This window comes from Balaenoptera ricei, chromosome 1 (genome assembly GCF_028023285.1).
Source record: "Balaenoptera ricei isolate mBalRic1 chromosome 1, mBalRic1.hap2, whole genome shotgun sequence".
Taxonomy (NCBI): Eukaryota; Metazoa; Chordata; class Mammalia; order Artiodactyla; family Balaenopteridae; genus Balaenoptera; species Balaenoptera ricei.
In genome coordinates, this window is record NC_082639.1 from 184,831,982 (window position 1) to 184,858,940 (window position 26,959).

The 26,959-nt window shown below is 36.5% G+C and overlaps 1 protein-coding gene across 1 annotated transcript in view; it reads left to right on the forward strand.

Moving 5' to 3' along the window:
- The window catches only part of CDC73 (cell division cycle 73), a 91,755-nt gene that overhangs the window by 13,658 nt on the left and 51,138 nt on the right, over positions 1-26,959 (forward strand). Inside the window, exons 7-10 of the mRNA XM_059942800.1 lie at positions 1,451-1,667; positions 5,476-5,574; positions 7,341-7,419; positions 9,065-9,129. Coding sequence (XP_059798783.1) covers positions 1,451-1,667; positions 5,476-5,574; positions 7,341-7,419; positions 9,065-9,129 — 460 coding nt within the window. The remainder of the gene's footprint in view (positions 1-1,450; positions 1,668-5,475; positions 5,575-7,340; positions 7,420-9,064; positions 9,130-26,959) is intronic.

A 26,959-nucleotide genomic window follows, 5' to 3' on the forward strand; every position in this document is an offset into this window, starting at 1 on the left:
GTACACTGTTTTGCCTGGGTTCTCCTCCCTCTGCCATGTTAGAAACTTTCAAGGCCATAACCTGCAGCTTTCATAGGACTTACTTATTTAGTTTTCATTTGTTAGAGATCACTGTCTTTCATTGCTTGATATCATGTATTGTGTAAACTGTTGTTTTATGTATTTTGACTGGTTGTCTCAAGACAGAAGGGTTAATCCAGTCCCTGTTACTTCATCTTGGCTGGAAGTAAAAGTTCAATGATTGAATGTCCAGTGCACGTTTGATTATAGTTTAGAAAAGTATTTGAATTTGGCTTAAGGTATGCTAGTATGCTTTAGATTTTAAGGGTAAGTTGTGTAGTAGTATGTAAAATGAGTCGAATACTAATGCATATTGAGCATATACTTTGAGCAAGTACTTTCATACCTAATGTAAATAAAATACATACTATATAATACTACCATGTTTAAACCTGCAGGAATTCCTGTCCTTTTCCCACATGTTTAAACGTTTTTCAAGATTGTCATCTTGTGATTAGACTAATAATTTTATCAACTGTTGTTAAGGTATCCAAACTCTTTTTCTTGTTTTACATTGTAAAAAATGACACTAAGCTTAAGATTGTCATCTTAATGAAATCTGTACTTTCATTGTTAAGTCTTTTTTTTTTTCTAAATAGTTCTGAAAGCATAGGCTCTGTTTGCTATTTCACATGTTATTTGAAAATAAAGGAAAGAAAAAGAAAATTTCAAAATACTGTTTTATCTTCTAGACTTTAAAAGGAGTATATGTTTGTGTGGCATATAAAAGCCTCTGTTATCTATAAAATTGATATGTTGTACATTGTAACATATAGATTTGAAACCTTGAAATAAGTTTCAAGGAAAACCTAAACTGAATTCTTCACAGAATGAAAAATTTTTACCCCCATTCCAGGGTGGTGCATGCACATGCTCACATATGTGTATGTGTTTGTATAATTGGCATGGATGGGAGGGAGGGTTAGCAAGTAAAAGTCTCATAGAAAAGGGCTTTTTTTTGGGGTGGGGGGAAGTGCAGAGAAAGGTTTATTGCAGGGCCAAGCAAGGAGAACGGGTGGCTCATGCTCAAAAAACCCAAACAGTCCGAAGGGTTTCAGCAAAGTAGTTTTAAAGGCAGGGTGAGGGAGGGGTGTCCCAGGGCATGTGATCAGCTTGTGCAAAATTCTCTGATTGGGAGGGCAAGAGGTTAAAAAAAAATGTGAAAAATTTTTTGCATTGTTTCTTCTAAGAAATTACTAATATGCTTATAGTGCAATATTTCTATAGGGTCTCTTTCTTACATGGTTATAAGTTATCAAGCATATAAGAAGGAAAGCTTAATTATTGCCACTTACAGTGTTATTACCAGGAACTTAAAAATGTCACAAAATATTTTATGATGTACTCAAGAGATCCTTGCTGTGAATATTAAGAAAGAAATTGCTTTCAGGTCTTTGTCTGAAGCTATGTCAGTGGAAAAAATTGCTGCAATCAAAGCCAAAATTATGGCTAAGAAAAGATCTACCATCAAGACTGACTTGGATGATGATATAACTGCCCTAAAACAGAGGAGTTTTGTGGATGCTGAGGTAGATGTGACCCGAGATATTGTGAGCAGAGAAAGGGTGTGGAGGACACGAACAACTATCTTACAGAGCACAGGAAAGGTAATTGAAACATTTTATTTGTTCCTTAGAGTCAGTGTGTGTGTTTCATCTTCGATTGGTTATGAAACTCGTTAGTTTCCCATGAGGAGGAAGTTTCAAGTTTATATGTGACAGATCAGTAATAATGTAGACTTCTAAGGGGCCATATTTACCATTCCATTCTAGCATGTGGTTGGTTGTTGGTCACCAGAGAAGCTGATGAAAAAGTCTGATTCAAAGTGCGAGTCCCTTTATTTTCACCTCATTTGTAAATCCAAAGAGATTTACAGTTTTCTTGTTGATGAGATTTTTGCTTAAACCTAATGAACAAGGAATATTGATGGCAAGCTCTCTGGTCATTAATACCGTTATTAATTTTTTTCCTCACAAAGTAGAGAACTTAACGAAAATCAGTCAGCAGACATGTATTGAGTGTATTTGATACATTATAGTCTGTTGGGTGGATGTTTATTCCTTATTAATGGAGTTGTTTTGTTTTTTGCTACGGGTTTGCTATTGTGGGTTTTCTTCCTTCCCTTTCTCCTTCTTTCCTCCTCTCCTTCTCCCTGTCTCCTTCCCTTCTTATTCATGATTACAAACAACTGCGTTAAACATCCTTGTACATAGACCTTTGTACATTTATGTCTATATAGCAAAAGGATTAATTCCTAGAAGTGAATTGCTGATTAAAGGAGATATGTACTTTAAATTTTGAAAGATAAGAAGTTGAAATATACTGGATGTTCAGTATCTTAATAGATCTCCAAAAAGGTTGCGTTGATTCTGTTTCACTTACCTCTTTTCACCTGTCTTTTCCTCCCACACATCCGAATTTTCCCTTAAATGTTAATTCTTCACTGATGCACAGTGTGTCACAGTGGTGATTTGGCGAGAAGGTTTATAGAAGTTGTGAGATTACTGATGAAAGTGAACTTTAATATTGGTTCAGGCAGACTGGTTTTCTTTGCCGTTTTTTTTTGGATTCTGGCCTTAAGTTTACTGTGCCATTTTAGTAGGAATAAAGCTACTAGAAAAGAATATATGAAGGAAAGAATTCTTTTTCTTTTGTACTTTGACTTGTTTTACAAAGTACTTGAGGTCAAGGTTAAGAATCATTCTCCAGAGCTTAGAATTATAGAGAAATTTGAGAACATGAGTAAACTTTCATTTTTGTATTTAAAATAAAGTGATCTGTTGATACTCATTTTTACTGCCTAGTATGGCTAATAGTTAAATATTGTTACTTATATTGTTCTACCAACGTTCATTGTAATGTTTGAAATGAACAATTTTCTTTGAGCTCTAGGTGGCAGGATTGTACCATCATTTCAAAACTTAGTGTTCTAATATAATTTAGTGTTGTTGGCACCAATGTGTAATTTTAAAAATAAGTTAATACTAGAAGAACTGTTTGGTAGCTAGGTTTGCTTCTTTGAGTATGAACATTTTTAAAAGTCAGAAACAACGATTTTAACTGATAGCCTCTCTATACTGTTCTCATCTGCAAAACTCTAAAAAAACCTTTTTAGGTACTTATAGCCCTGAAAGGCCCTGTGATTTTTGACAGATCTTCGTTATTACCAGGTATCAGGGCTTTCTTATTTTCTGAGTTTCTGGAATAAAAGACAGGTTTAAAATTCCATGAGAAATGTAACTACATAATTTTGTAGTTACATTACCACTGCAAGCACCCTACAAAAAGGCAGACTGATTTTATAATACTATTTAAAACATACTTTTAAACTTACATACACTGGTATATGTTCATTTTTGAAAGATTGATAAAAAAAGATCACTAAAAGGAAGATAATAACCTCCTGTAATTCTACCGCACAAAAATAGCTAGTAACATTTTGATTGATTCTTCTAGAGTTTGTGTCTCTCATGAAATGCTTTATTATTTTTAAAGTAATGAAATTTGACTTTCATATTTTCAGCTATTTTCATAATAGGATTAAGATTTTATTTGAATATGTCACTGTGTTGACCTTCTCACTGCTGGTGCAAAAGCAGTGGTTGGTTAACTGCTGGCATCTTGGCATGAATCAAAGCATTGGCACCAAACTTTGCTAGTAGCCATTTTGTTCTTCACCTACTAATGATGTCCTTGGTGAAATTTGAAAATTTACTAATTTTATTAAATCTTAACCTTTGAGTATGTGTCTTTCTAGTATTTTCTGTGATGAAATCGGAGCATACAAAGCACTCCTGCATCCCAAAATGTGATGATTGTCTCCACAAAGAGCACTTGTGCATTTGACATTTTTTCGAAAATGAGGGAAGAAAGCCTGTTCCTTCAAGATATGGAACTGACAGTATTTGTTGCCAGTAATAAAATGCGAACTTTCATGAGAAAATTAGAACTTGGGAGGTTTCTTTTTGCTGCTGAGACCTTAACAGTTTCCTAAATTTAACATAGTGCCACTCTTCCTTGTCATTACTTTTTGTACATTTTGGAAAATACTTTTTCATAAAGACAAGTTATTTTTACGTGGAATAGTTTTTTCCCTCATTTTTGCAGGAATTAATATTTTTAAAATATTTCAGTTTCAAATTTCTAATGTGATAAATATTGTAACCTATATAATAAAACTCTTTGGGGTGTGCCATAATTCTCGAGACTGGGAAGGGGTTGTGAGACATTCGTCTGCTGTCCTAAAGAATTATAGGAACTTGTAAGTACTATTAGTGGGGCAATGGTTAAAGTTATGTTTCAGGCTGTCTCTCCTTTTGTATACACGTCTATTTGTGTAATATTTATTCAACATCTACCAGCCAGGCACATGGTGGGCACTCACTAGAGACGCATTGGTCCTGGCTTTCACAGAGGTTATATTCTTTAATAGGAGAGAGAAAATTAAATAAGCAGTAATTGTGACATATGACATTATAGGGATGCTACCCAAGAAGGGCAGTTAACTTGGTCTAGAACAAAGAGGGGAGAATGATACTTAAAGAGTAAAAAGTAATTAGGAGGGACAAGCTGTCCAAGCCAAAGAAACAGTATTCTTAATTGTCTAGAGAAGAGAAATCATTTGAGGTTCATGAGGACAGGGACGATGTCTCTCTTAGTCATCATTGTATCTGAGTGCCAAGCAAGGTGTTTGGCTTATAGTAATAACATGTTGCTTAAAAATGATAAGTGATTGACAGGCAGAATTAGAAGAGCCCCAGGAGAACTGAGGGAGAGACTCAGGTAAAAGAAGAATATTTCATGAGGGAAGGAGGAGTCAGATTCGTCAGCTTTGTTCAGTGTTGCTAAGGTTGTTCATGCAAAAGTTAAGTAAAATTTTTAAATTGCTTTCCAACTTAAAAACTTTGAAAAGTGCATGTTGAGTCCTAACAAACAGTATCTTAAAACTTTCAACATCTCATACAAATTATAGCAGTCTGAAATTAGCACTGGAGTTTATTATACCTGGAAGAGAATATAGTAGTTGATTTCTTTCAGAAGGATTAATTTCTTTTAGAATTAAGAAGCCCCCTTGGCAACAAATCTGCCATATTTTTATTTTTTTTTAATGTTAACTTGTTTCCTGGTTACATATTTGAATAAATGGAAAATATGAATGAATTTATAGCCAGTTATGCACTTTAAGTAAAATGAAAATAAGTGAGTAACACGGGGTTTATAATAATTGGTCTTTGGATGAATTTCCTAGTAGCAGTTGATTCTTACTTACGTGTGTAGTAATCATACCTCATTATGATGTAGTAGGGAAGAATTGATAGGAAGAAAACTGAGTCTGAAATTGTTTATTAAGTAAACTTACTGCTTTTGGATATTTAATTTTAAGCGGACTTAATAATTAAAATCCATTTGTTTCAGAATTTTTCCAAGAATATCTTTGCAATTCTTCAATCAGTAAAAGCCAGAGAAGAAGGGCGGGCACCCGAACAGCGACCGGCCCCAAATGCGGCACCTGTGGTAAGAATGTTTTACTGCTTATGTAGTAATTTTAATGAAAGCGATTATTCCGTGTTGTAATTTTGAAAACATCTTAAAGTATTTATTTGCTTCTTTATTGCATAGTTGACATACAATGTTATATTAGTTTCAGGTACACAACATAGTGATTCGACATTTATGTATATTACAAATTGATCAGAACCGTAGGTCTAGTAACTTGTCTGTTACCATACACAGTTATTGCAGTATTAATGACTGTATTCACCATGCTGTATATTGCATCCCTGTGACTTAATCATTTTGTAATTGGAATTTTGTACCTCTTAATCCCTTTTACGTATTTTGCCCCAACTCCCCACAACCCCTTCTGTGACCACCAGTTTGTTCTCTACATCTGTGAGGTCTGTTTTTGTTTTGTTTGGTTTGTTGATTTGTTTTCTTTTTTAGACTCCACATATAAGTGAAATCTATGAAGCCAGTTTCATAAGGTTCAGCAAAGGAAAAATAATATGCAAATAAAACCTTTTTATATAGAATTTTTGAAAGTATGTCAAAATTTGGTAGAGTACTAATGCAGTCTTTGCAAGAAGTAGTAGTTTTATTTGTTCATGAAATCCTTGGTGTTTACCCTTTGAGAGGTAGTGAATTTTTGCCGGTATTTAGACGAACACTTGAGGTGACTTTCTGGCAAGTTTTTAAGTGCCTCTTACTGGTCAGGCACTTTGCTGACAAGGATACAAGAGGGACAAGAACAAAAGCCCCTTTGAGCTTGTAGTCTAGCGGGACATACAAATGAGTCAGACAGGTAGTGGGGCAGGTGCAGTTATGGTGAAACACAGGGCGCCTATGGTTATGAATTGGTTGACATCTTGAATAGCAGCTGGCATGAAACTTATGTCAAATCTTAAAACAGTTCAGCCATTATCTTCGTGACTGAATATTCTCTGTGTTTCCGTAATCATTAAAATACTTGAAAATTTTAATGTTTGGCATTTCACGATAGAAGTGTATACCTAGTGACAGTCTTGAATGAGTATCTTTTATTTGGAATAATAATAGCAGTAGCATCCTATTGTAACAAAATGAAGCATATTTGTCTTTATGAATACCATGAATTTCCCAAGCAATTTTGGGAATATTCTTTAAATCTCCTTCTTTAGATTATTACAGACTGAGTTTTATATAAAGTATTTGTGAATTAAATTATACATCATTAGATTAGCAAGTTTTTCTAAGTATTTAAAAAAAACACCTTTGTTAACTTCAGTTTTACACTGTACATTGATACATGGGTTTATTGTCATTGTTATTTATTTAATATAAGAATTAATAATTGGAATAATTCAGTTAAAAGTCTCCAAAGTGTCAGCTCAGTAAGCTTTGCATTAAAAGTTTTTTTCGTTAAAGAAAAATAATTCATAACTGGAGGCAGTTTATTAATTTGTGAAGAAATTTAAGTAATTAGAATGAAATTATAAGTACACCAATTTTATTTCTGCAGTGTCTAAGAATTTTGCTTTGTGCCTTCGTGCACATTTACTTGGGGTCCTTTGCCTTGTCCCTGGCAGGGATGGTAATTTTCTAGCAGTAAACAGTATCTTGAATATCAGCTTCAGATGATTCCCCACTTTTATCTACTCCTCATTTTTGTCTTATTGGCTCAAATATTGAGAAGAAGAAGGCTTAGAAAACAATACCCTTATTGTGGCTTTTTTATTATGAGTATTAAGTAACAATTTAAACAATATTGACACATAACTCATAATTATTATATTTTTCTACAGGATCCCACGTTGCGTACCAAGCAGCCTATTCCAGCTGCCTACAACAGGTACGACCAGGAAAGATTCAAAGGAAAAGAAGGCAAGTTACTTAATTTTGGCCTTACCCTTACCGTGGCCATGCTGAACTTGAGAGGCAGCGTGGCCTCGTGTTCGGGGCAGGGGTTGGCAAACTAACGTCTGCAGGCCAAGTCTGTGCCACCACGTACGTGTTTTCGTGAATAAAGTATTGTTGGAACACAGCCATGCTCATTCATTTTTGTGTTACCTGTGGCTCCTTTAGTGCTGTGACAGCAGTTTGAATTGCGACAGAGATCCTGTGGCCTGCAAAGCCTAAAAATACTGTCCAGCATTTTACAGAATAATTTTGATAAGTTACTTTAAGTGCAGTCTATCTCAGTTTCCTCCTGTGTGTCATTACGATACTAATAGTAGCGTTAATAGTAGTCCCTATCTTTTAGTGTTATTGTGGGGATTAAACTAGTTAATAAAGTCCACAGAATAGTAACTGGTATATATAATAAGCTATCTATAAATATTTACTGCCATTAGCCTTAATTCTGTTTCTGAAAGTTTATTTTAGAGTGGAAATTCTATATATCAAATCATATTTCCCCATTTATAAAGGTTTACATTGAGAACTTGGGAAGCATAGATTATAGAGTAGCCATGTGAGGACTTGTTTTGTGATAGCTACACGGCTAATTCAGTAGTGAACCATTTCCACAGCAGTGAGGTGGCTCGTGAGCGTGCGACTGATGTCAGTGTAACTTCTCTTGGGATCTTCATTTATCTTGACTTTATTCATGAAAAAATGAGATAGAGGCAACTAGAAGTTTATCATTTATGATTTTTTTTCCTGCATAATCTGAAATCTTCATTTAAGTTTATTAAAGGGTTTGTTGTCTTTATACAGTGAATTTTGTGTGCTGCTTTCATTTGCTGGATAAAGGCATGTACTGAATCCATGGCGTAGAAAGACAGTAGTGTGTTCTTTTATCCACTGCAATGTTTTTCTTTTGGGATGAATTATATAAAGTAGGGGTTGACAAATTAGAGCCCACAGACCAAATCTGAACCTCCTTGGGCCAAATCAGGCTGTGCTCATTTGTTTACATATGTTGTTCATCCTGCTTCCGCACCACAACTGCAAAATTCAGGAGTCGTGACAGAGACTGTATGGCTTGCAGTGTGTAAAATATTTAATATCTGACCCATCACAGAAAGGTATACTGGGACTCTGTCCTGGAGTCCCTGTCGCTACTTACAACGTAGCTTTTCTATGAATTACATAACATATGCTGATGATTGTGATTTTGGAACACAGCTTTTTATAAGTTAAGGAGGTCTCATGGTATTAGATGCTTTTAGTGGTGCTGTAGTTGAATATTAGGACTGAATAATTTGGGGGTTATAAAGTATTTTATTCAATCTAATTTTTGATATTTCCAACCAACTATATGACCGTTGAACACAGTTGTAGAGATAGATAGTCCTAACCAGCTTCTGCACTTCGGGCTCATTGGTGTGTATTGAATGTATTTTGGAGACCAGTATTCCTTTTAAAGTTTCTAACTTCACAAGTATGTAATTTAACTTTATATCTGTAGTAGATTCTAGGCTTTGTTAGTCTGTTGAACTGTCAGATATAATGTAGATTATTACTTTAGATTTGTTACTTATTGTGAAATATGTAAAGTCTAATGGTAACTTCCCTTTCTTTATAGAAACGGAAGGCTTCAAAATTGACACTATGGGCACCTATCATGGTATGACGCTGAAGTCTGTAACGGTAAGTCACTCTGACTGCAGAGGTTCTTTTGTTCCAGTCATTTTATGTGAGTAGCAGATGTTGAAGGAAATCTTTGTTCTCTAACATTTTCAATTTCATACATTTATCTTTAATGAGCAGTTGAGCTGACAGAGCTGTGGGGTGATTATTTGATTCATGGGTGTCTTTTTTTTTTAAACTGAGTGTAAAGAAAAGCTGTTTTGATTAACTTGCAAGTAGATTGGATGCTACCTGGTTAGAGAATTTAAAGTCAGTGAGGAGTTACGAGGTTCAGTTTGGGAGAGTTCTTTGCCATAATATCTCATGTTATTAAAATGTAACGCTTTACGCTCTAAAAAGACAGATTGCAGTGGTTGATGTCATGCTGCAAGATGCATACTTGACACAGCCAAATACTTGACGTCCATGATTACAAGCCTTCAGCTCACTTTTAGCAAACTTTCTTTTTTATTTTTTAATGTCCTAAAGATGGTTATTTCTAGGTGATCTGACCAAGGCCCGTTTTTTTTTTAAATAAGTTTCAGTTGTACAACATTGTAATTTAACATCTGTGTACACTACAGAGTGATCACCACCACAAGTCTAGTTACCATACACCATACAGCTGACCCCTTCACCCATTTCACTCACCTCCCAACTACCTATCCCTTTGGTAACCACTAATCTATGCAATAATCTTTGTTATCTGTGAGTCTTTGTTCGTTTTTTTGTTGTTTTTTTAAATTTCCCCACTGATATTTGTCTTTATATGTATTTTGCTAAAACACACTTATTTTTAAATTGTCATCAGATTTGTTTTTGTATTATTGAAATTGTATGGGGATGCGTTATTCGTTCAACAAGCGCTTATGAGTATTTGTGTCAGACCGTGTTCTGGTTGCTAGGGTTGTTGCTGTGAATAAGCCAGACAGGACTCTTTAGAGAAAGGAGTCAGAGAGGCCTCTCTGAGGAGGTGACAGCTGAGCCAGAGCCTGGTGACGAGCATTCCATGAAAGGCGCACAGGGTCAGGATTGAGGCCCATTCAGCAGCACGCAGGCCAGTGTCTCCAGAGTCGAGTGGGTGAGGGGAAGGTGGTAAAAGGTTAGGTACACCCATTTTATGAGATCTGCCTAGGTCTTCCTGACTTCAAAAGGTAACTCATAGCTGTAAGATTTAACTTAAATTCTTAAAGATTTATTTATTGACCTTTTCTTGGGGACAGAACTTGCCTCCTCGCCATTCCCCAAGTGAATTATGGAACTGATGTTGTTACCCTTGTGTAGCCATCAAAATAAGTTTTTTTGTGGTTAACTGTTGCTGCTGTTGGTTTTACTTTTGTCTCATCTAAAATGCCATGAAATTGATTTCATTACTGAGCTTCTGTGCAAGTGGTAAAATCAGTGATAGTTTTTAATAGATGCTTTTTACAAAACAGTTTTTCTGAAATCCAAGGACAGCTTCTTAATTAAACAATATGCGAATGATAAGGCTCTACTTCCTTATCAAAGTCTTTGTTCCTAAGTATACTTAAAAGAGGCGAACAGTTCTATGGTGTGTGATTTTACAGAACTAATCACAAAAAGACATTGTGTAGGAACGCAGCAGAAAGACTAGAAATGGTCAAATTGTTAGTACTTCCAATATTTTAATGCCCAGTTTGAATCTCTGTGCTGCTTGTGACCTGATTCATTTAGCAGTTGTTAGAGAATAATACATTGAGAACTTTGAACCTGAAAGCTTTGAAGTTACTCTGATAATTGTTTATTTTTAGTTGAATCTCAGACTTATCCTTTCAATGTAATGTTTTTTCCTCCTCTTTTTTTCTTTTGAAATTATTACCTGTTTGTGAGCTTGCAAGTTTCACCAACTTTCTACCTTATTCTCCAGTTAAGAATGTTTCTGTTATGAGATCCACCCAGACATAGAAAGCAGTTAAGGGTATGTTAAAGACTTTGTTGCACAGATGTGACTTCCTTTCTAATTTATGTGCAGCTTTGCTACCATTGTTCTTCAGGGTTTTGATATGCCTGGTTGATGTACATACTTACCAAGATTAGTTTCAATCTGCATTAGGATTGATCTGCATGTCTTTTAAGTTCAAGACACCAGAGTTCTCTTAGATGTTAGACTAAATTAATAAGTCACATTATACAGACTAGAAAATTTTCATACAAATGAGTTTTTTTCTGTATCTGTTACAGAGAAGGAGGGGGTATGTGTTTTGATAATATTTCATAAGAATCATAAGTTATTGAAATCTATAGAAATTAGGGCCCAGGCAGTATATTTTGTAACACTTTGTAAAGATAATAATTTGTCGAAGTTTATTATAAGAACAGAAGCTCAGGTATCTTTAAAGTTACAAGTTTGTATAGTATAGCTTTTGAATTGTGCCAAGAAATACAGAGGCACACGACCTCTTGAAGAGTAGCTAGAGGGCTTTCCTGGGTTGGGACACTTCCCCCAAAATGCGTCACTTGGGTTTTATAATGTTTAAGAAATACTGGATTAAGCAGATTTTGTGGTATAGGAATCTCATCGTTTTTAATGTATAAATCTCTTAATTGGAACACAGGAGTATGGACTCTTTTCCAAGCTTGTTTACCCCCCAAGTTTGCCCCTCTCTTCCCTTCTCTTGAGAATACTGCAAAGAACCAGAGTTGCATAGAATCAGTTTAATTGAAGCTATCTTAGGAGTCGTAGTTTGGGAGTAGAAACTACTCTCATTCAGTATGGGGGACATCAGAATATATTTTCATGTATTCCTTCAGTGAAAGGGGCCGTTTTAGACTAAGAAAATGCCACTTGATAATGCTTTTCATTGTATAGTAAATAAAGGAGATGATGAAGACATTTTTTTGTTAGGTAGTAGCAAGGAACTTATCTGTGGTTCCACCGGAGAGGGAATAAGAAAGATATGATCACAGTTCATTATTATTATTTATAAGGATTTGGAAATCCTTTATCAAGAACTACTTTATTTTAATCTCCCAATCTAGCTTGTTCATGTTCACGTGGAAAGGCCACGTATTCTAGCCCCTGTTTATTCTTTCCTCTCTTCTTACTGAATGTCACTGACTCTCGATAACCTTGCTGTCTTCATTTTTGAGGAAACCTTTTGCACTCTGAAATCATACAGATCAAAACTTCCCTTTAAGGTCGTTATTTGAAGAGACTCCAACAGACGTCGTAGTTCTTATGATCTCTTTTTTGGGAAACCATTTTTTTGATAGTAAGTAAACTTGGGTGGATTTTCAGTATCTGTGTTAGAGGTCTAATATTATCACTGTCAACTTTCACTTTTGAGAAGGATCCAGAATCTCAATCTCCTCAAAGTTACATTCTTAAGCAGGAATGCATACATCAGTAACTGCCCCATTCCCTGTTCTACAAAGCTTGCTTCGTTCTCATTTGGTGGTCAGGTAACGTGTTCATCTCTGCTTGAAGTGTTACGGGAGTGTGCTAGTTACCAGTGCTCTCTGGAGGTGGGTCTAGAGCCGGGGCCAGGAGAAGATGGAGGTAGCTGATTAAGACTTTCTTACTCAAGACTTTTCTTACTCAAGACTCTTCTTCCCTTCCCTCCCTCTACTCTTCCTTCAGCAAATATTTGTTGAGTGCTTTTGTATGCCATGTACTATACTAGGTGCAGAGACATCGAAGATGAAGAAAACCAGACATATGCATATGGGCTTTTTTTAATGGTCTGTTGGAGGAGAGAGACATAAGTCAGTCACTCAGATGTGAAATTATGACTGTGCCACGTGTGTGCGGACACATTGTGCCATGAGAACCTAAAGTTGGAGGACTTTTTGTGGGAGTCGGAACGGTTCATTGAGGAGGTAGTACTTGAAGTAAGATCCAGAGTTTGAGTAGGAGCTGACTTGAAGATTGCAGGAAAGCGCATTTTAGGGAGAGTGAACAGAAGGCAGGAGTAAGTGCCCTGGTGGGAAGAGCATGGCACTTAGAAAGATTCGGAAGGAGACTGGTGATTGTGTGGATTCGAAGGATGCCTCTGGGAAAGTTTCTTCCCAGAGTTAGGTACAGCCTGCCTGTCTGCACGTGCCAGGGTCTCTCCACACACTTCTGGGGCCATTCGTTGTGCCAGTCTAAACGTGGCCGCACGCTTACCGTAGTAGTAATTCCAGGGTTTATTTTACTCACCAACACTTAAAGAATCAGAGTATGTCTCGTAAGCAGGCTGGATTTCCAGCTTCCTTTGCGAGGCCTCTGGCGCGACTGGGCGCTGGGCCCACAGTCCAGCGTGGCAGACCCCACGTGCCCTGAGCAGGGCGCCTTCCTCACCTGGGACGTGCTCCCCGGGTAGCCTCAGGCCTCGCCACTCCGGTCTTTCATGTCGCCTTCTTCACTTATTTACACCACCTTCTTAGGCCCTATTGTCCTTTCAGTATGAAATCCCTGCTGTAAATAAAGGCAGTGCTAGCTTGTTAAAGAGAAGTCAGTCAGTTGGAAACACAAATTTAAGGCTTTGAAGTCAGTCCTGGCTTTGACTCTCAGCTCTTCCACTCATTCCACCACTAATGAAGTTGAGAAGGTTATGTAACCTTTCTATCAGTGGTCTTGTTTTTATTTTATAATAAAGATATTAGAATTTACATTACAGTATTATTGATGAGTGAAACAGGCACTGTGTAAAGTGCTTAACACAAAAAGGACTCAACAGATAAATGATGGCTACTTTTATTATGAATTTATAATTTTATGTATAATCTCAGCTTGTCATATGTGTAAATGTAGGCGACTGTAGCTTCAGTGATGAACTTGATATTACATGTTTAGTGATACAGTTTTCATTCAAAGCTATGAAGACTAGTTTACTTAAACATTATGAGAACCCTTTTCTTCTCCAGTAACTGGGATATTTTTACTCTAGCTGTGTGTGTTTATCTTACGGTAAAGTTCTTTATCCTTTGAGAGAAAATTGCTACAAAGACATTATCGTTTTAAGTGTGTGACAGCTTAGCTAGTTAGGCTTTTCCATTTACCTGCTAGGGCTCATATATAGGAAGAAACGTCATTTACTTAGATTTAGATTATTTACTTTGATCCAAAAAGTATGTAAGTGTTGAGATTTTAATATATGGTCACAGAATTATAAGTAGGAATATTACTTCTGTAATTTATAATTTGCTGCATTCTACATTTAGATTGGCATATTATTTTGCTCGAGAATATTATATTACACTTGAAATAATTTTCAGAACTTGTTGCCTCTCTTGCTGTTTCAGGGAACTGGGGTGGTTCTATCCTGTGTCAGCCTGACCAACATAAAGGTGTACCCCCTACAAAAACCAAAACATTGTGTGTTTTCTGTCAGTAACTAGTTATATGTCTTAAGCTTTTGAAAGTCAACTTTATACTTCTACTGTCTGTTACATGAAGTAATACTTAACTGTTAACATATTAGTATTTGTGCATAGTTTATTTTTTTATTATATCTGCATTTTCAGAGACTTCTCTAAGATTTCATCACTAAACTGAACAATGTTGTTTTCTCTGTACTCAAAACTTCCCTTCTATCCCTTTTATAGTAGTTTTCCCCAAGTGATTTTTCCAGATTTTTGGGTTAAAAAAATTTTTTTTATAATGTTGTGCTCGTTGTAGATTTGGCGCATACCTCCATATAAGGGAGACAGAAGAAGAGAGTCTTCTACAATATTATGATTTCTTTGCCTGTTTGTTGCAGCAAATTAGGCATCAGTTTTCTCATCTGAAAAGTGGTATTATAATAACCTCCTCTGAGGTCTTCAGGGTTTGAAATGTGCACAGGTGTACCTAGTTTAGCATTGTTCTTTCAGTGCTGTTTGTAGTACTGAATTAATTGTAGTTATGAACTTTTTATACGGAATAATACAGAGCCCCTGTTCACCCACACATTTTAAAATTAGTTGGGTGGATAAGTGGGGGGAGGGATAAATTGGGAGATTGGAATTGACATGTACATACTACTATATATAAAATAGACAACTAATAAGAACCTGCTGTATAGCACAGGGAACTCTACTCAATACTCTGTAATGGGCTTTATGGGGAAAGAATCTTAAAGAAAGAAAAGAGTAGATATATGTATAGGTATAACTGATTCACTTTGCTGTACACCTGAAACTAACAACATTGTAAATCAATTATACTCCAATAAAAATTTTTAAAAATTAATTAGAAAATAAAAAACAGTTGGGTGGTATGTAGAGTGAACACTTATTTGGGTGGGTATTAATCTCCTTACGTTGATACCTTCTTAAAGGTATTAAAATCTCATTTTACATTAATATTTTGTCAGCATATGATCAGCATTTTGATGCTGATATACTTAGAAAAAATAAATAATAGCACAGATCATGTTAATAATTGTCAGGGAATTTTAATGCCTATAAAGTAAAAGTTATTTTTATAATACTGCTTTTTTATACTGTTGCTTTCAGTTTATGTATCTTGTTGAGATTTATTGAAAATGCATTGCACAATGGATGGTGCTTTTGGTGTAAGCCTATACAGTTAAACTCCATTAATTTAGCTTTGCATTTCATTAAAGAGTAATTATCGATTTATCCAAAATGCCTTAAAATTTTAATAATGCCTGTAACATACCTTTTAAAATTATTCTACCAGTGACCATATATTTAATGCCATGATCACACAATTTCTGAGACTTATTTTGAAAGAAGCATAGACAAAGTTATTCTTGACACGTATGTTAGAAGTAATTTAGAAAACCATTGTATAATTTTTAATAATAATGTTAACATCACTTTGTTTCAAAGTGTTTTAATATTGGTTATTGTGAGAACAGGAGAAAACAGAAGCCAGTTTGGAAATATAATGGTATTTTGTTAATGTAATAAAAATTTATACTATGAGATTTCAGCTTGATTATATAAATTCTTTTCACTGTAGTTCCATATGTAATGCTGCAGTTATATACATGACTCAGATGTACACAAAAGCAAACTTTAATTTTCATTAAATTTAATATTCTCTCTTGGACATACTACAATATAGTCTTTTATTCTAATTTCTATTTACCTTCATCACTACAGCTTTATTCAGTTTTAACAAAATTAGTATCAGTATTGAACATATTTCATCACTTTTAAATTCTAACTTCTCAATGTATTTTTAGACTAACCACTGCTTTTGTTTAACTTAGACATGATTTTATTTTGTATATTTTTCTTCATTATTTTTCTTCATTAATTTGAGGAAGAAAGATTAATATTTAATATCATGACATGATTTGAATCAGTTCGTTCATAATAAAAATACAGTATATTAATTACATACTGTAATTGGGTATTTAGATATTTTCTTGTTGGGTACTTTTCTGTTGGCTGTTACTGGCTGAGTTTTAGTTTGTTCTATCAATTTCTAGGTCTTCATAAATTGATTTAAATCTTCAATGAATTTCTAATCTTTTGTATAAATCCCACATTCAAATTTTATTTTCTTAGTGTCTTAGAGCTTTTCTCTTAATACTCATTGGATTGTCTAGTTAGTTCATCCCTTCCCCTCCCCTCTGTCCCACACCCTGCCAACCTCATTTGATCTTTAATGCTAAGTTTTGGTTTCTTTTCCAGGTCTTTTTCTTGATGGATGTTTCTTTTAGTTTTGTTCTTCTTGTGTTTCCTGCTTCTCATGTTCCTCTGTGAGTGACTGTTCCCACGTTTATTTTAAATACCTGTTTTTTAAAGACTCTTAGTTGCTTCTGGTTCGGACAAATCTTACTGTTTAGAACTAAGGTTTTTTTTTGAAATTTCAGAATGGTGCTTTACTGTGCATAAGTTGAAGACATACTCATTTGAAATGCTGAGGAACTAAAGCTTTTAAGATTTTTATTTTTGTTTTAATTGGAGACAAAAGTCATACCATAGAACTCAGGTAATTGTCTCGTTGTTGACGTCATATTTTATGTTGTCATTGAAAAAGCATTTGTTCCTTAACATTTAGGTTTGTGCAGAAGTATATAAGATCAAACACAAAATTATTTTGAAATCAAGTCAATTAACATTTTTACAAATTACCATTTAAGTCAGAAAGAAAGTTGATTCAGTATTTTATTGTCATCTACAAACAGTGAATTCTGGACACTATCAAACTAATCATTTATCTCCCCTAACTTTGATATTTTAGATAGGTGCTTCAGTCTTCTTGCAGTGTCTTTTTGTCATTTCTATCTTATATGTGTGTTGCCGTAAACATCCTGAAATTCAGTTCCTTATATATTTTAATATACCAAGTTTGATAATTAAAATTAAGCAGCTCTTTGACCTTTCAGAAGAATTTTAACTTCTGTTATGTAGAAGGCTTTTAGTTTTCTTTATAAGCGCCACCCCCCCAAAAAAAATGCTCAGCTTCTGATATGATTGGAATATTACAATTTATTTTAAAGGGCTGTACAAAATACTTCATAGTGTCCTTAGGAATTGTTGGCTTTTAACATGGAGAGCTATGTTATAATAACCAACCATTCTGATAGTAAATTTGTGGATACATTATAATTCATCAATAACTTTAGTACATATTATGACATCCTCCCCTCCCCCCATCCCAAAGTTACTTTAACAGGAAAAATAAATGTTAAAAGCTTAACTATTCAAATTGTTTGGGGGAACATTCTTTCTTTATCTGGATTAAATGTAATAGATATAATTGATTTAATACCATCTAATAAGGTAATAGATGCCAATTTTGGGGAGACCTGTGATACACATTTGATTTATTTCTAAACTTCCTGAGTCATTATTAGTATTTTTGAAAAGTTTGTATAGTTTTTTTTATTAAAGCTTTAAACGTCAGCATAAAGGTCATAGGTTAGTAGATTTTACAAAAACATGCTTCAGTATGGCACACTGGTAGTATCACACTTATATTTTACACTGGAACCCTCTTGTAGATCACTGAAGACCAATCCCTAGACATACAGTCTGGTTCTAAGTACCTGAAGAATTTTCACCACCGTCTTTGTGATGTAGCAGATCAAAGCTGGTGTTGAGCACCTGTGCAGAACATTATTCTCCCCTACAAAGATCAGTTCTGTGGATCCCAAGTTGCCTAATAGGGTGGCATTTCCTTAGTAGTTTGCCATGGCCCAGAGAAAGGCTGAGAAACTGGGTAATATTAACATACCGGGAGAGATTGATTCATTGTTCAAGCTTATGAAACAGTAACATTTGAAATGCTAAATGCTGATTAATTAATTTCGAGTGAGAAATGTAATTGCCAAGGGCAGTGGGCACTCAGTTCCTCTATCCAGCACATACACGTTCTCCCAGTAGAGAAGCTACTTGGAGATCAGAGATAATGATATTTGCATCTCTTCAGTAAAGGAAGATGTACTGCAAAGGCCAGGGAACCTTTAGTCTTGGTCACTGCTTAGATAGGCTTTGCCATTGTGACTTGTCTTCCTGTTGGTGTGTCTGACTAATCCGTCTCCTAGTGGATGTGATGTAGTTCTTTAGATGGACAGATGTCTGATTCAGCTTTAGGACTAACATCTCATTCTGTTGCGTTTGACTTATTTAAAAAATGTTGGAGACATTTGCCTAGTGGCCTTTGCCTGTGTACTGTAGTTAAACTATTATTTCTATTTATCTTAGGAAATGCAGGAATATTAAATGAAAATTATTACTGATGGATTTGCATTTTAGACTGACAGCAGTGAGAAACTGTAAGATATATCTCCTAGTACTGAAGGAATTAAATTTTTATTAATAAAACTTTAGTAATCAGGAACTTTCTTTTTTTAATTTATTTATTTTATTTATTAATTGTTGGCTGTGTTGGGTCTTCGTTGCTGCACACAGGCTTTCTCTAGTTGCGGCAAACGGGGGCTACTCTTCGTTGTGATGCGCGGGCTTCTCATCGTGGTGGCTTCTCTTGTTGCGGAGCATGGGCTCTAGGCACACGGGCTTCAGTAGTTGTGGCTCTCAGGCTCTAGAGCATAGGCTCAGTAGTTGTGGCACATGGGCTTAGTTGCTCCGTGGCATGTGGGATCTTCCCGGACCAGGGCTCGAACCCGTGTCCCCTGCCTTGGCAGGCGGATTCTCAACCACTGTGCCACCAGAGAAGCCCCTGTAATCAGGAACTTTTGATTGCTTAAAGCCAAATAGAATGGACATTTGGTATTTTTTTTAAAGAAAATTTCTCTTAATGAATGAACGTATCAGTTTTTGCTAAGACATCCTCCTGGTTTGTGACAGCGTATGATATTTGGGAAACAGAGTTATAAGGCTTTTTGTCTGTCAGTCAGGCTGAGAAAACACTTCTACTAAGACAGAGGAGCAGTTGATGAGGGAGTGCTGAGTTAGATGACAGGTGAGGATAGCAGGACAGTGAAACGGGCTTGCCGAGAAGAGATTAGCAAGCCCACCTTCCTGCCGACGCAGAGCCTACCTTAAATACGCTAAGCTGGAGAGGTGTACAGTCCACTTCTTAATATTACACAAATGGAGAGGGCTCCTTTTCGGCTACAGTCATTTTTTTGACAACCTGGGAACCATCTTGCATGGTTCAATTGCTTAAATATGTACAGCATTCCCTCACCCCCATCCAGATTTTTTAACTTTCTTCCAGTCGTGAAAACGACAGCGGCCTGGCACGCATCGTTTACGTGCATTTGCAACTACCTAGCTTCCCTCCTCTTTCCCCCACCCTGTTCTTCTGAATCGTCAGGTTCTCCTGAGTATGAAAACTAAACGCAATCAGTGTTCGTTAGCTTAAGACTATAACTTATTATTTTTCCTAAACCATCACTGTTTCTAATGTCAGGATGTGCTAGTTTGATCAAAGGCTAATTTTCTAGGCCTGGACAGTTGATATAATGGGAAATAGGTTATTTTTTCTTTGAAATAAATGCCATTAGACAGGTGGTGCATACTCACAAGGTGAATAATGAATAATGTCAAAGCAAGTTTTAATGATGCCTATTGTCTTCCCTGAACTTAATGGTGGAAGAAAGAGGAAAACTCCTTAGATAGCTTACACCCTCCTCAAGTTAGGTGGCCTGGCCTAGGACATCATCAGCCCAGAGAAAGGAGCATCTTTCTCTAATTTTCTTCCAACAGACAGTGCCCCTTTGCAATTTTTTCCCCTCTAAGGGGCTCTGTTTTGCAAAGCAGCTACTGAATTCCACCCCCCATTTTTCTTAATTATGAAAAATTTCAAACATAAATATAATTAGAGAAAATAGTGTATGATTTTTTAAATCTGCCCATCACACAGATTCTATAATTATTTTTTAACCACTTTTACTTCAGCTGTTCGACAGCTCCCTTTTTTCCTGAAGTACTGTGAAGCAAAACCCAGACACTGACACTTTGTTCCTACTTACTCTGCACTTCTAAAAAACATGGACTTTTTTTTTTAATGTAGGCATTATTGCATATAACAAAATAAACATTAATTGTTGGTATCATCTAATACCCAGTTCATTTTCCAGTTTCTTTGATTTTTCTGAAAAATCTTTTTTTGCAGTTCATTTGTTGGAAATAGGATCCGAACAAGCACCAATAGTTGCATTTACTTGATAGGAGTCTTATATGTCTTTTATTCTAGATTAGAAGTTCGTAATATTTTTTGTTTTGGTGCCATGGACCCATTTAGTAGACTGGAGAATCCTATGATTCCTCTCTCTGAATAATGTTTTTAATGCATAAAATAAAATACATAAGAGAACAAAGAAAACCAATTGTATTGAAATAAAATTATCAAAATTTTGAGAAATATAACTTTATGACATGGTATTGTACTTCGTGTTGCTTTTACTAATGCATTATATAACAAGATCTAGGGACAAATCTAATAAATTCCAGAATTTTAAAGTATGACCATACACAGTATTTCAAGATATCTGTAAGAGTAATGTGATATGAAAATACTTGATTTCTGTTGGTGACAAAGTCAGAACCGTTGTTAATAGTACTGTGGTTTGTTGCCTTCATTCATGAAAGAAGGAAATGTCAATTTCTGTTAGAGGTTGGTGAAAATAAAATTGTGAATTTTTTTCCCATCCATATTAGGGGCCCCTCTGATTTCTATCCACAGCTCTCTACTCTAGAGTTCCGCTTCACTGGCTTTTTTCTGTTTTTCTACAGACATGTCAAGTTCTTCTCAACCTCCTGGCCGTTGTCTTTGTAGTTCTGTTTGCCTGGATCATTCTTCCTCTTGCTCTTAATAAGACTGGCTCCTCAAAATTCAGATCTCAGTTTAAAGGTTACTTTTCCAGGAAGACCTCCCACTTTTTTTTCTGCTAGTAATCTTATTTATTTGTTTACATTAACGATTTTCTTCGAATATGAAGATCCGAAGGTAGGAAACACATCTTGTTGCCCTCCACCATCTCCCCAGTGCTGAGAACAGGGTAGTGGCACATAGGTGTTGCTTGAAAAGTATTTATTGAATGAATGATTTTTTTTTAAATTAATTAGTTAATTTATTTTTGGCTGCGTTGGGTCTTCGTTGCTGCACGTGGGCTTTCTCTAGTTGCGGCGAATGGGGGCTACCCTTGGTTGTGGTGTGCGGGCTTCTCATTGTGGTGGCTTCTCTTGTTGCAGAGCACGGGCTCTAGGCACGCGGGCTCAGTAGTTGTGGGGCGTGGGCTCAGTAGTTGTGGCACACGGGCTTAGTTGGTCTCCGGCATGTGGGATCTTCCCGGACTAGGGCTCGAACCCATATCCCCTGCATTGGCAGGCGGATTCTTAACCACTGTGCCACCAGGGAAGCCCCTGAATGAGTGATTCTTAAGCTCATGTTATCTGTATATTTTTAGTTACTTTCCATCCTTTCATATGGATGTTAAGTAGTAAAGATTTATTATTGTTATTGATGCTTTGTAATATATAGGCCCTCAGTGCCACTTGACAATCCTTCTGTACATTTTTCAGTGGCTCTTTATTATGTTATCCTTGGCGAATCAGGTTCTCGTACAGCGTCTTCTCTTTCCTCATGCTCTCAGTGCCCAGGCCAGGATCTTAGGCCTTGCCACTCATGCCTTCTCCCTCACCGCGAGTATCCACACGTCGTGAAGGCCTGTGGACCTCACTTGCTAACATCTCTGGAATTCTTATCTCCGGATCACTACCATCCTTCCTGGTCCAACTATTTCTGTATCTTCCCTGGATTATGCAGTGGTCTCCTAGTTTGTGTTTTTGTGTCACTCATGCGCCTCTTCATTCTGTTCTCGTGGTGCAGCCAGGATGCCTCAGACACTGAAGAAGAGGGGAGCTGTTCGGCATGCATTAGCCTCAGTTTGTTTTTCTATTTTCCAAGTATTGTTGTATCTTCCATGGCTTCCTATTACTCTAGGATTAAAAGCCATATTTTAATAGGTACCACGAGTCTTCATGAGGGTTTAGCTGTCTCTCTCTCTTTTTACCTTTCTGGCATTAGCTCATACCAATCTTCCTGTTTATTTTTGTGCCATGGTTTACTCCAGCCTCAGGGCCATTGTACCTGCTGCTCCTTCTTGGAATTATTCCCCTTTTGCCTGATTAACATCTAGTTATTTCTTAGATGTTAACAAACGTTTCTTCTGAGAAGGCTTTTCTGCCATAGGTCAGGTCAGTTCCCGTTGTATGCTTGCAAAGCACTGTGTATCTTTCCTTCATGACAGATATCATAGTTGTCCTTTCCACTTATTTGTATGAAGCTCTGATACATGGCTTTCTCTGTCAAAGGAGTATTATGGCAGCAACTTAATGATTGTTTTTGTTTATCATTGTATCTACAGCTCATGTCTTAATGCCTAGGCTCTCAGTTAATATTTATCAAATGAGTGGACTTTTGGATGTTTCTTCAACGCTAAGGAGGACTGGACTCAAGAATTTCTATTAACCTAGTGTTAGAGTTCTGGAATAGAGCATGGTAAACTGGTCTGTTTGGGAAATGATGCCTAAGGGTTTCATCTGCATTGAATTTCTATTGAGGAAGGTTAACACTTCTTGATCTTCTTCAGCATCATGGTCCCTGCTTAGAAATGCACTGTCATGTGAGGGACCTTCACATTTGTGGAACTGATTATAGTAATTATTTCCAGAATATTTGTACTTTCTTTTTTTTTTTATAAATTTATTTATTTATTATTTTTAGCTGTGTTGGGTCTTCGTTTCTGTGCGAGGGCTTTCTCTAGTTGTGGCGAGCGGGGGCCACTCTTCATCGTGGTGCGCGGGCCTCTCACTATCGCGGCCTCTCTTGTTGCGGAGCACAGGCTCCAGACGCGCAGGCTCAGTAGTTGTGGCTCACGGGCCTAGTTGCTCCGTGGCATGTGGGATCTTCCCAGACCAGGGCTCGAACCCGTGTTCTCTGCATTGGCAGGCAGACTCTCAACCACTGCGCCACCAGGGAAGCCCCTGTACTTTCTTTTTGTCAACATATATTTACTTATATGTTGCTTTATTTGCAGTGTGGGTGAGCCCATATATAAGCCAGTGGTTGAGTCTTACTTATTTTTAAGGCGTCAAAATCAATTTTTCACTATAGAGAAAAATTGATTTTGATGCCTTAAAAATAAGTTTCCTTTCAAATAAGATGAAAATGCTGCAAACCAAAAATGTGAGGCTGTTTTATTGAGTCAAATTTCAGTTCACTGTTTCTAATCTAGGATTTTTTGTTTGTTGATTGCTTTTAAAATCAGTCTTGAGGAAGAGAGAGGCTACATTATGGTGTGAAGTAAAAGGCATCAGTAAGATCAAAAGATTGGGTAGAGACATTAGCTTTAGCAAGGAAGAGAGTCATTCATGGGCCCTGCCGCTATCCAGGGATTTCAGGGATTTTGGTATTTATCCTAAGAACACGGGGAATCCATTGAAGCATTGGGATGATGTGAATAGTTTTGTGGTTTTGAAAGTATCATTCTGGCAGTAGTATGTGGGAAGCAGATTGGGTGACTGTGAAGAAACCAGTTGTAAAAGTTTTGCTCACTTGAACTACTAGAGCGGTAAGATGAAGAAAAGTGAGTGGATTCCACTATGAATCCAGGTTTTGGGGATAGAGTGATACGGGTGATAGTAAGAGAAGGAAGTGGCGAGGATGACTCTTGATATTTTCGTGTGGCCACTGACTGGATATAGCCATTCACTCAGACAGGAAATGTTATTTTAAAAGTTTTAAAATTTGGAGATGAGAGAAGATAACTGGATTTAAATGTACTGTTAAATGTGTGTACTTAAAGACACTCAGACATACAAATACTTTAAATTGGGGGTTATGCTTATGAACTTTGATTAAGAAATTCATTTTATTTTTGTAAAAATTAACTTTACTTGTCTTTTTGGCCCAGTTATTCGCTTTCTCTTTTCATTGTAGAGGAGTCATTCATTCTCTTCCCTCCTTTACATAAATCTACCAGGAAGAAGGTTGTAGCTTTTTTTTTTTTTAACCTCATCAGGAGACGAAAAGATCTCTGATAAAGGAATAGTATTAAACAGCAGATGTGAAGGTGTGGTCAGGCTTCTCTGTTCATTCATTTCTAAGCTCAGACAGCATTTTACAGTGCAGGGGGCTCAGGCAGCTGTGCTCATGGTTACTTCCGTGTTGGTGGCTACTTGGGAGACATGTTGCCTTTGCCCCATGGTGGTGTGACTGTAGAAACACAGCTCCCAAGCCTGTTTCCCTGATCCCTTCAGTAATAAGGTATCTATAGCAACATGCTCTCCGCTATATTATGTTATATGCACAAAAACTACTTTGTTGTTCTTGTGAGGCCTGGTCATGAATATGGATTATGAACAGCTCTAAAATTTTCAGCCTGTTTTCTTTAACAGAAAAGTTGTTCTTGGATCCCTTTACACTCCTGACTTGTTCAGGTGGCAAAGCACACAGAGGGCATGGTCTTATAGAGCATTCTGAAGTCATCATAGAACCTAGGAACGACTTTATCACTGCAGCATTTGCTAATGGTAGGTTTTCTGTCACTTAGGATTCTTTGGTTAAAAATTGACTCTGACTAACTGAAACCAAAAAAAAAAAGTATCAGAATATTATAGGTGAGTTCAAAAAATTAAAGAACCAAGTGGTAGAAGGGACAGGAACCGTAGCAGCTCTGGGATCTAGAGAACAAGAATCAGTGGGTAATTTCTGCAGGGTGCTGAGTTTCAAGTGAATCAGCTCCAATCACTTTCTTTGTTTGTGTGCGTGTGTTTGTTTCCTTCCTTCAGGATTCAGATTGCAATAAGAGAGGGTCTTTGGTTATCTTAGCTTGGCTAGTGCAAGGCAGGGTGTCTTGATTGAAAGATTTCCTAGAACTTTCTTATTTGAGGGTGGAGTAGCTCCCCAAAGGAAATCTGCCAGTATGATAGAAAATTCTCATTGCCATCAGAGTCTCATGCTACTTCTGTTTGTTATCTATATTCAAATATATGTTTTTACTAGCATTTTAGGTATGACAGTGAAGTAAACAACCCTTGTTAGTTATATCGTATAAATTAGTATCTTTTAAACATTTAATTGAAAACTTATACAAGCATGAATTTAAGATTTTGCATATAATGTTATAGCTTTCTGTTACTTAACATTTATTTTTTGTGATGCCGTTGATTTATTTTCATCTTTCAACGTTTAGGATACTGTCTCAAGTGAAATTCAGACTGAGAATCTATAGGCTTCAGTGGGAAGTTGAAATAATTAGATTAATAAACAGATGGAGGCAGTTGCTTTCACTCTAGTTGTCCTTTAGCTCAGACATTTGCTGGTGGAGGGAGGGGAAACACTTCCTGCAAATACAGAAACGTTTTTCTTCCTTCTCTGGCAAATCGGATCTTGAAAGTAGTAAGGTGTAGAGTTACATCGTGCTTGGGGGAGGGCGTGTGTGTGTGTGTGTGTGTGCGCGCTGATGGAGTGTGCAGCAGCAGGTTCCTGGCCGAAACTTAGAATGTCCCGTTAGTATTTGATGCACATTACCCGTCTTCCGAGAGTCACGTTAAGTGATACACTGATACTCTGTGAGGTGTGTTAGAATGTAGGTATGGTAGAGATGTGTTTTTTTTGGCTTCTTAAATCTGTGTTAATTTAATAGTCTAATTTTGTAGTTAAGCAGTAAAAACTGAAAACAAACCTGAACCAGCTGGATAAATCGGTTTTACCACCTCATCACAAAACAGTAGGTGACTAACCTACTGAGTAAATACTGAGTAACCTACTGAGTAAATGCAATCAACAAACAAAAAATCCTAGATTAGAAACAGTGAACTGAAACCTACTGAGTGAGTAAATGCGGTGCTACTTTTCTCTACTAACAATGATCAAATTGTACTTCAAAAGAAGCACCTTTTACATAATTTCTAAATGCCGCCTGCCTGTTGTTTACAGATGTGTCTCAGTGCCCAAAGGAGCAAGAGATACGCAGTAATTCTTAGCTTTTCTGAGTTTCTGGCCCCCAGACATCAACAACTGAAAAGGAGAAGAAAAAATAACTGAGGGATCAGATTTCCTCTCCTTCTCTTTCTCCTTCTCTTTATTTGCACCTGACATCAGGCTTCCCTCCAGTGTGAGAAAACAGTTGTGATGCCTGGAGATCCTAGCAAAAGGTGAAGAATAAGCATGGAATAGAAGAGAGGACAGGCCGTTTTTGCTTAGCTTTTTAGACCCTCTAGCAGGAGTCATATGTGAAGTATGTAGCAGAATAGCATAATGGTTAAGAGTCTTTGCAGTGGAACCCTGTTGTTTTACTAGCTGTGTGATCTTAGGTATTTAACCTCTTGTACGAGTCTTTCTTATCTCTTAGTGTTACTTACAAGGATTATACGAGATCATGTGTGTAAAGTGCTTTTAACACGGTACCAGGCACACAGCGTACTCTCAGTCAGTAAATAGCTCCTGCTGCTGTGTTGGTATTATTTTTAT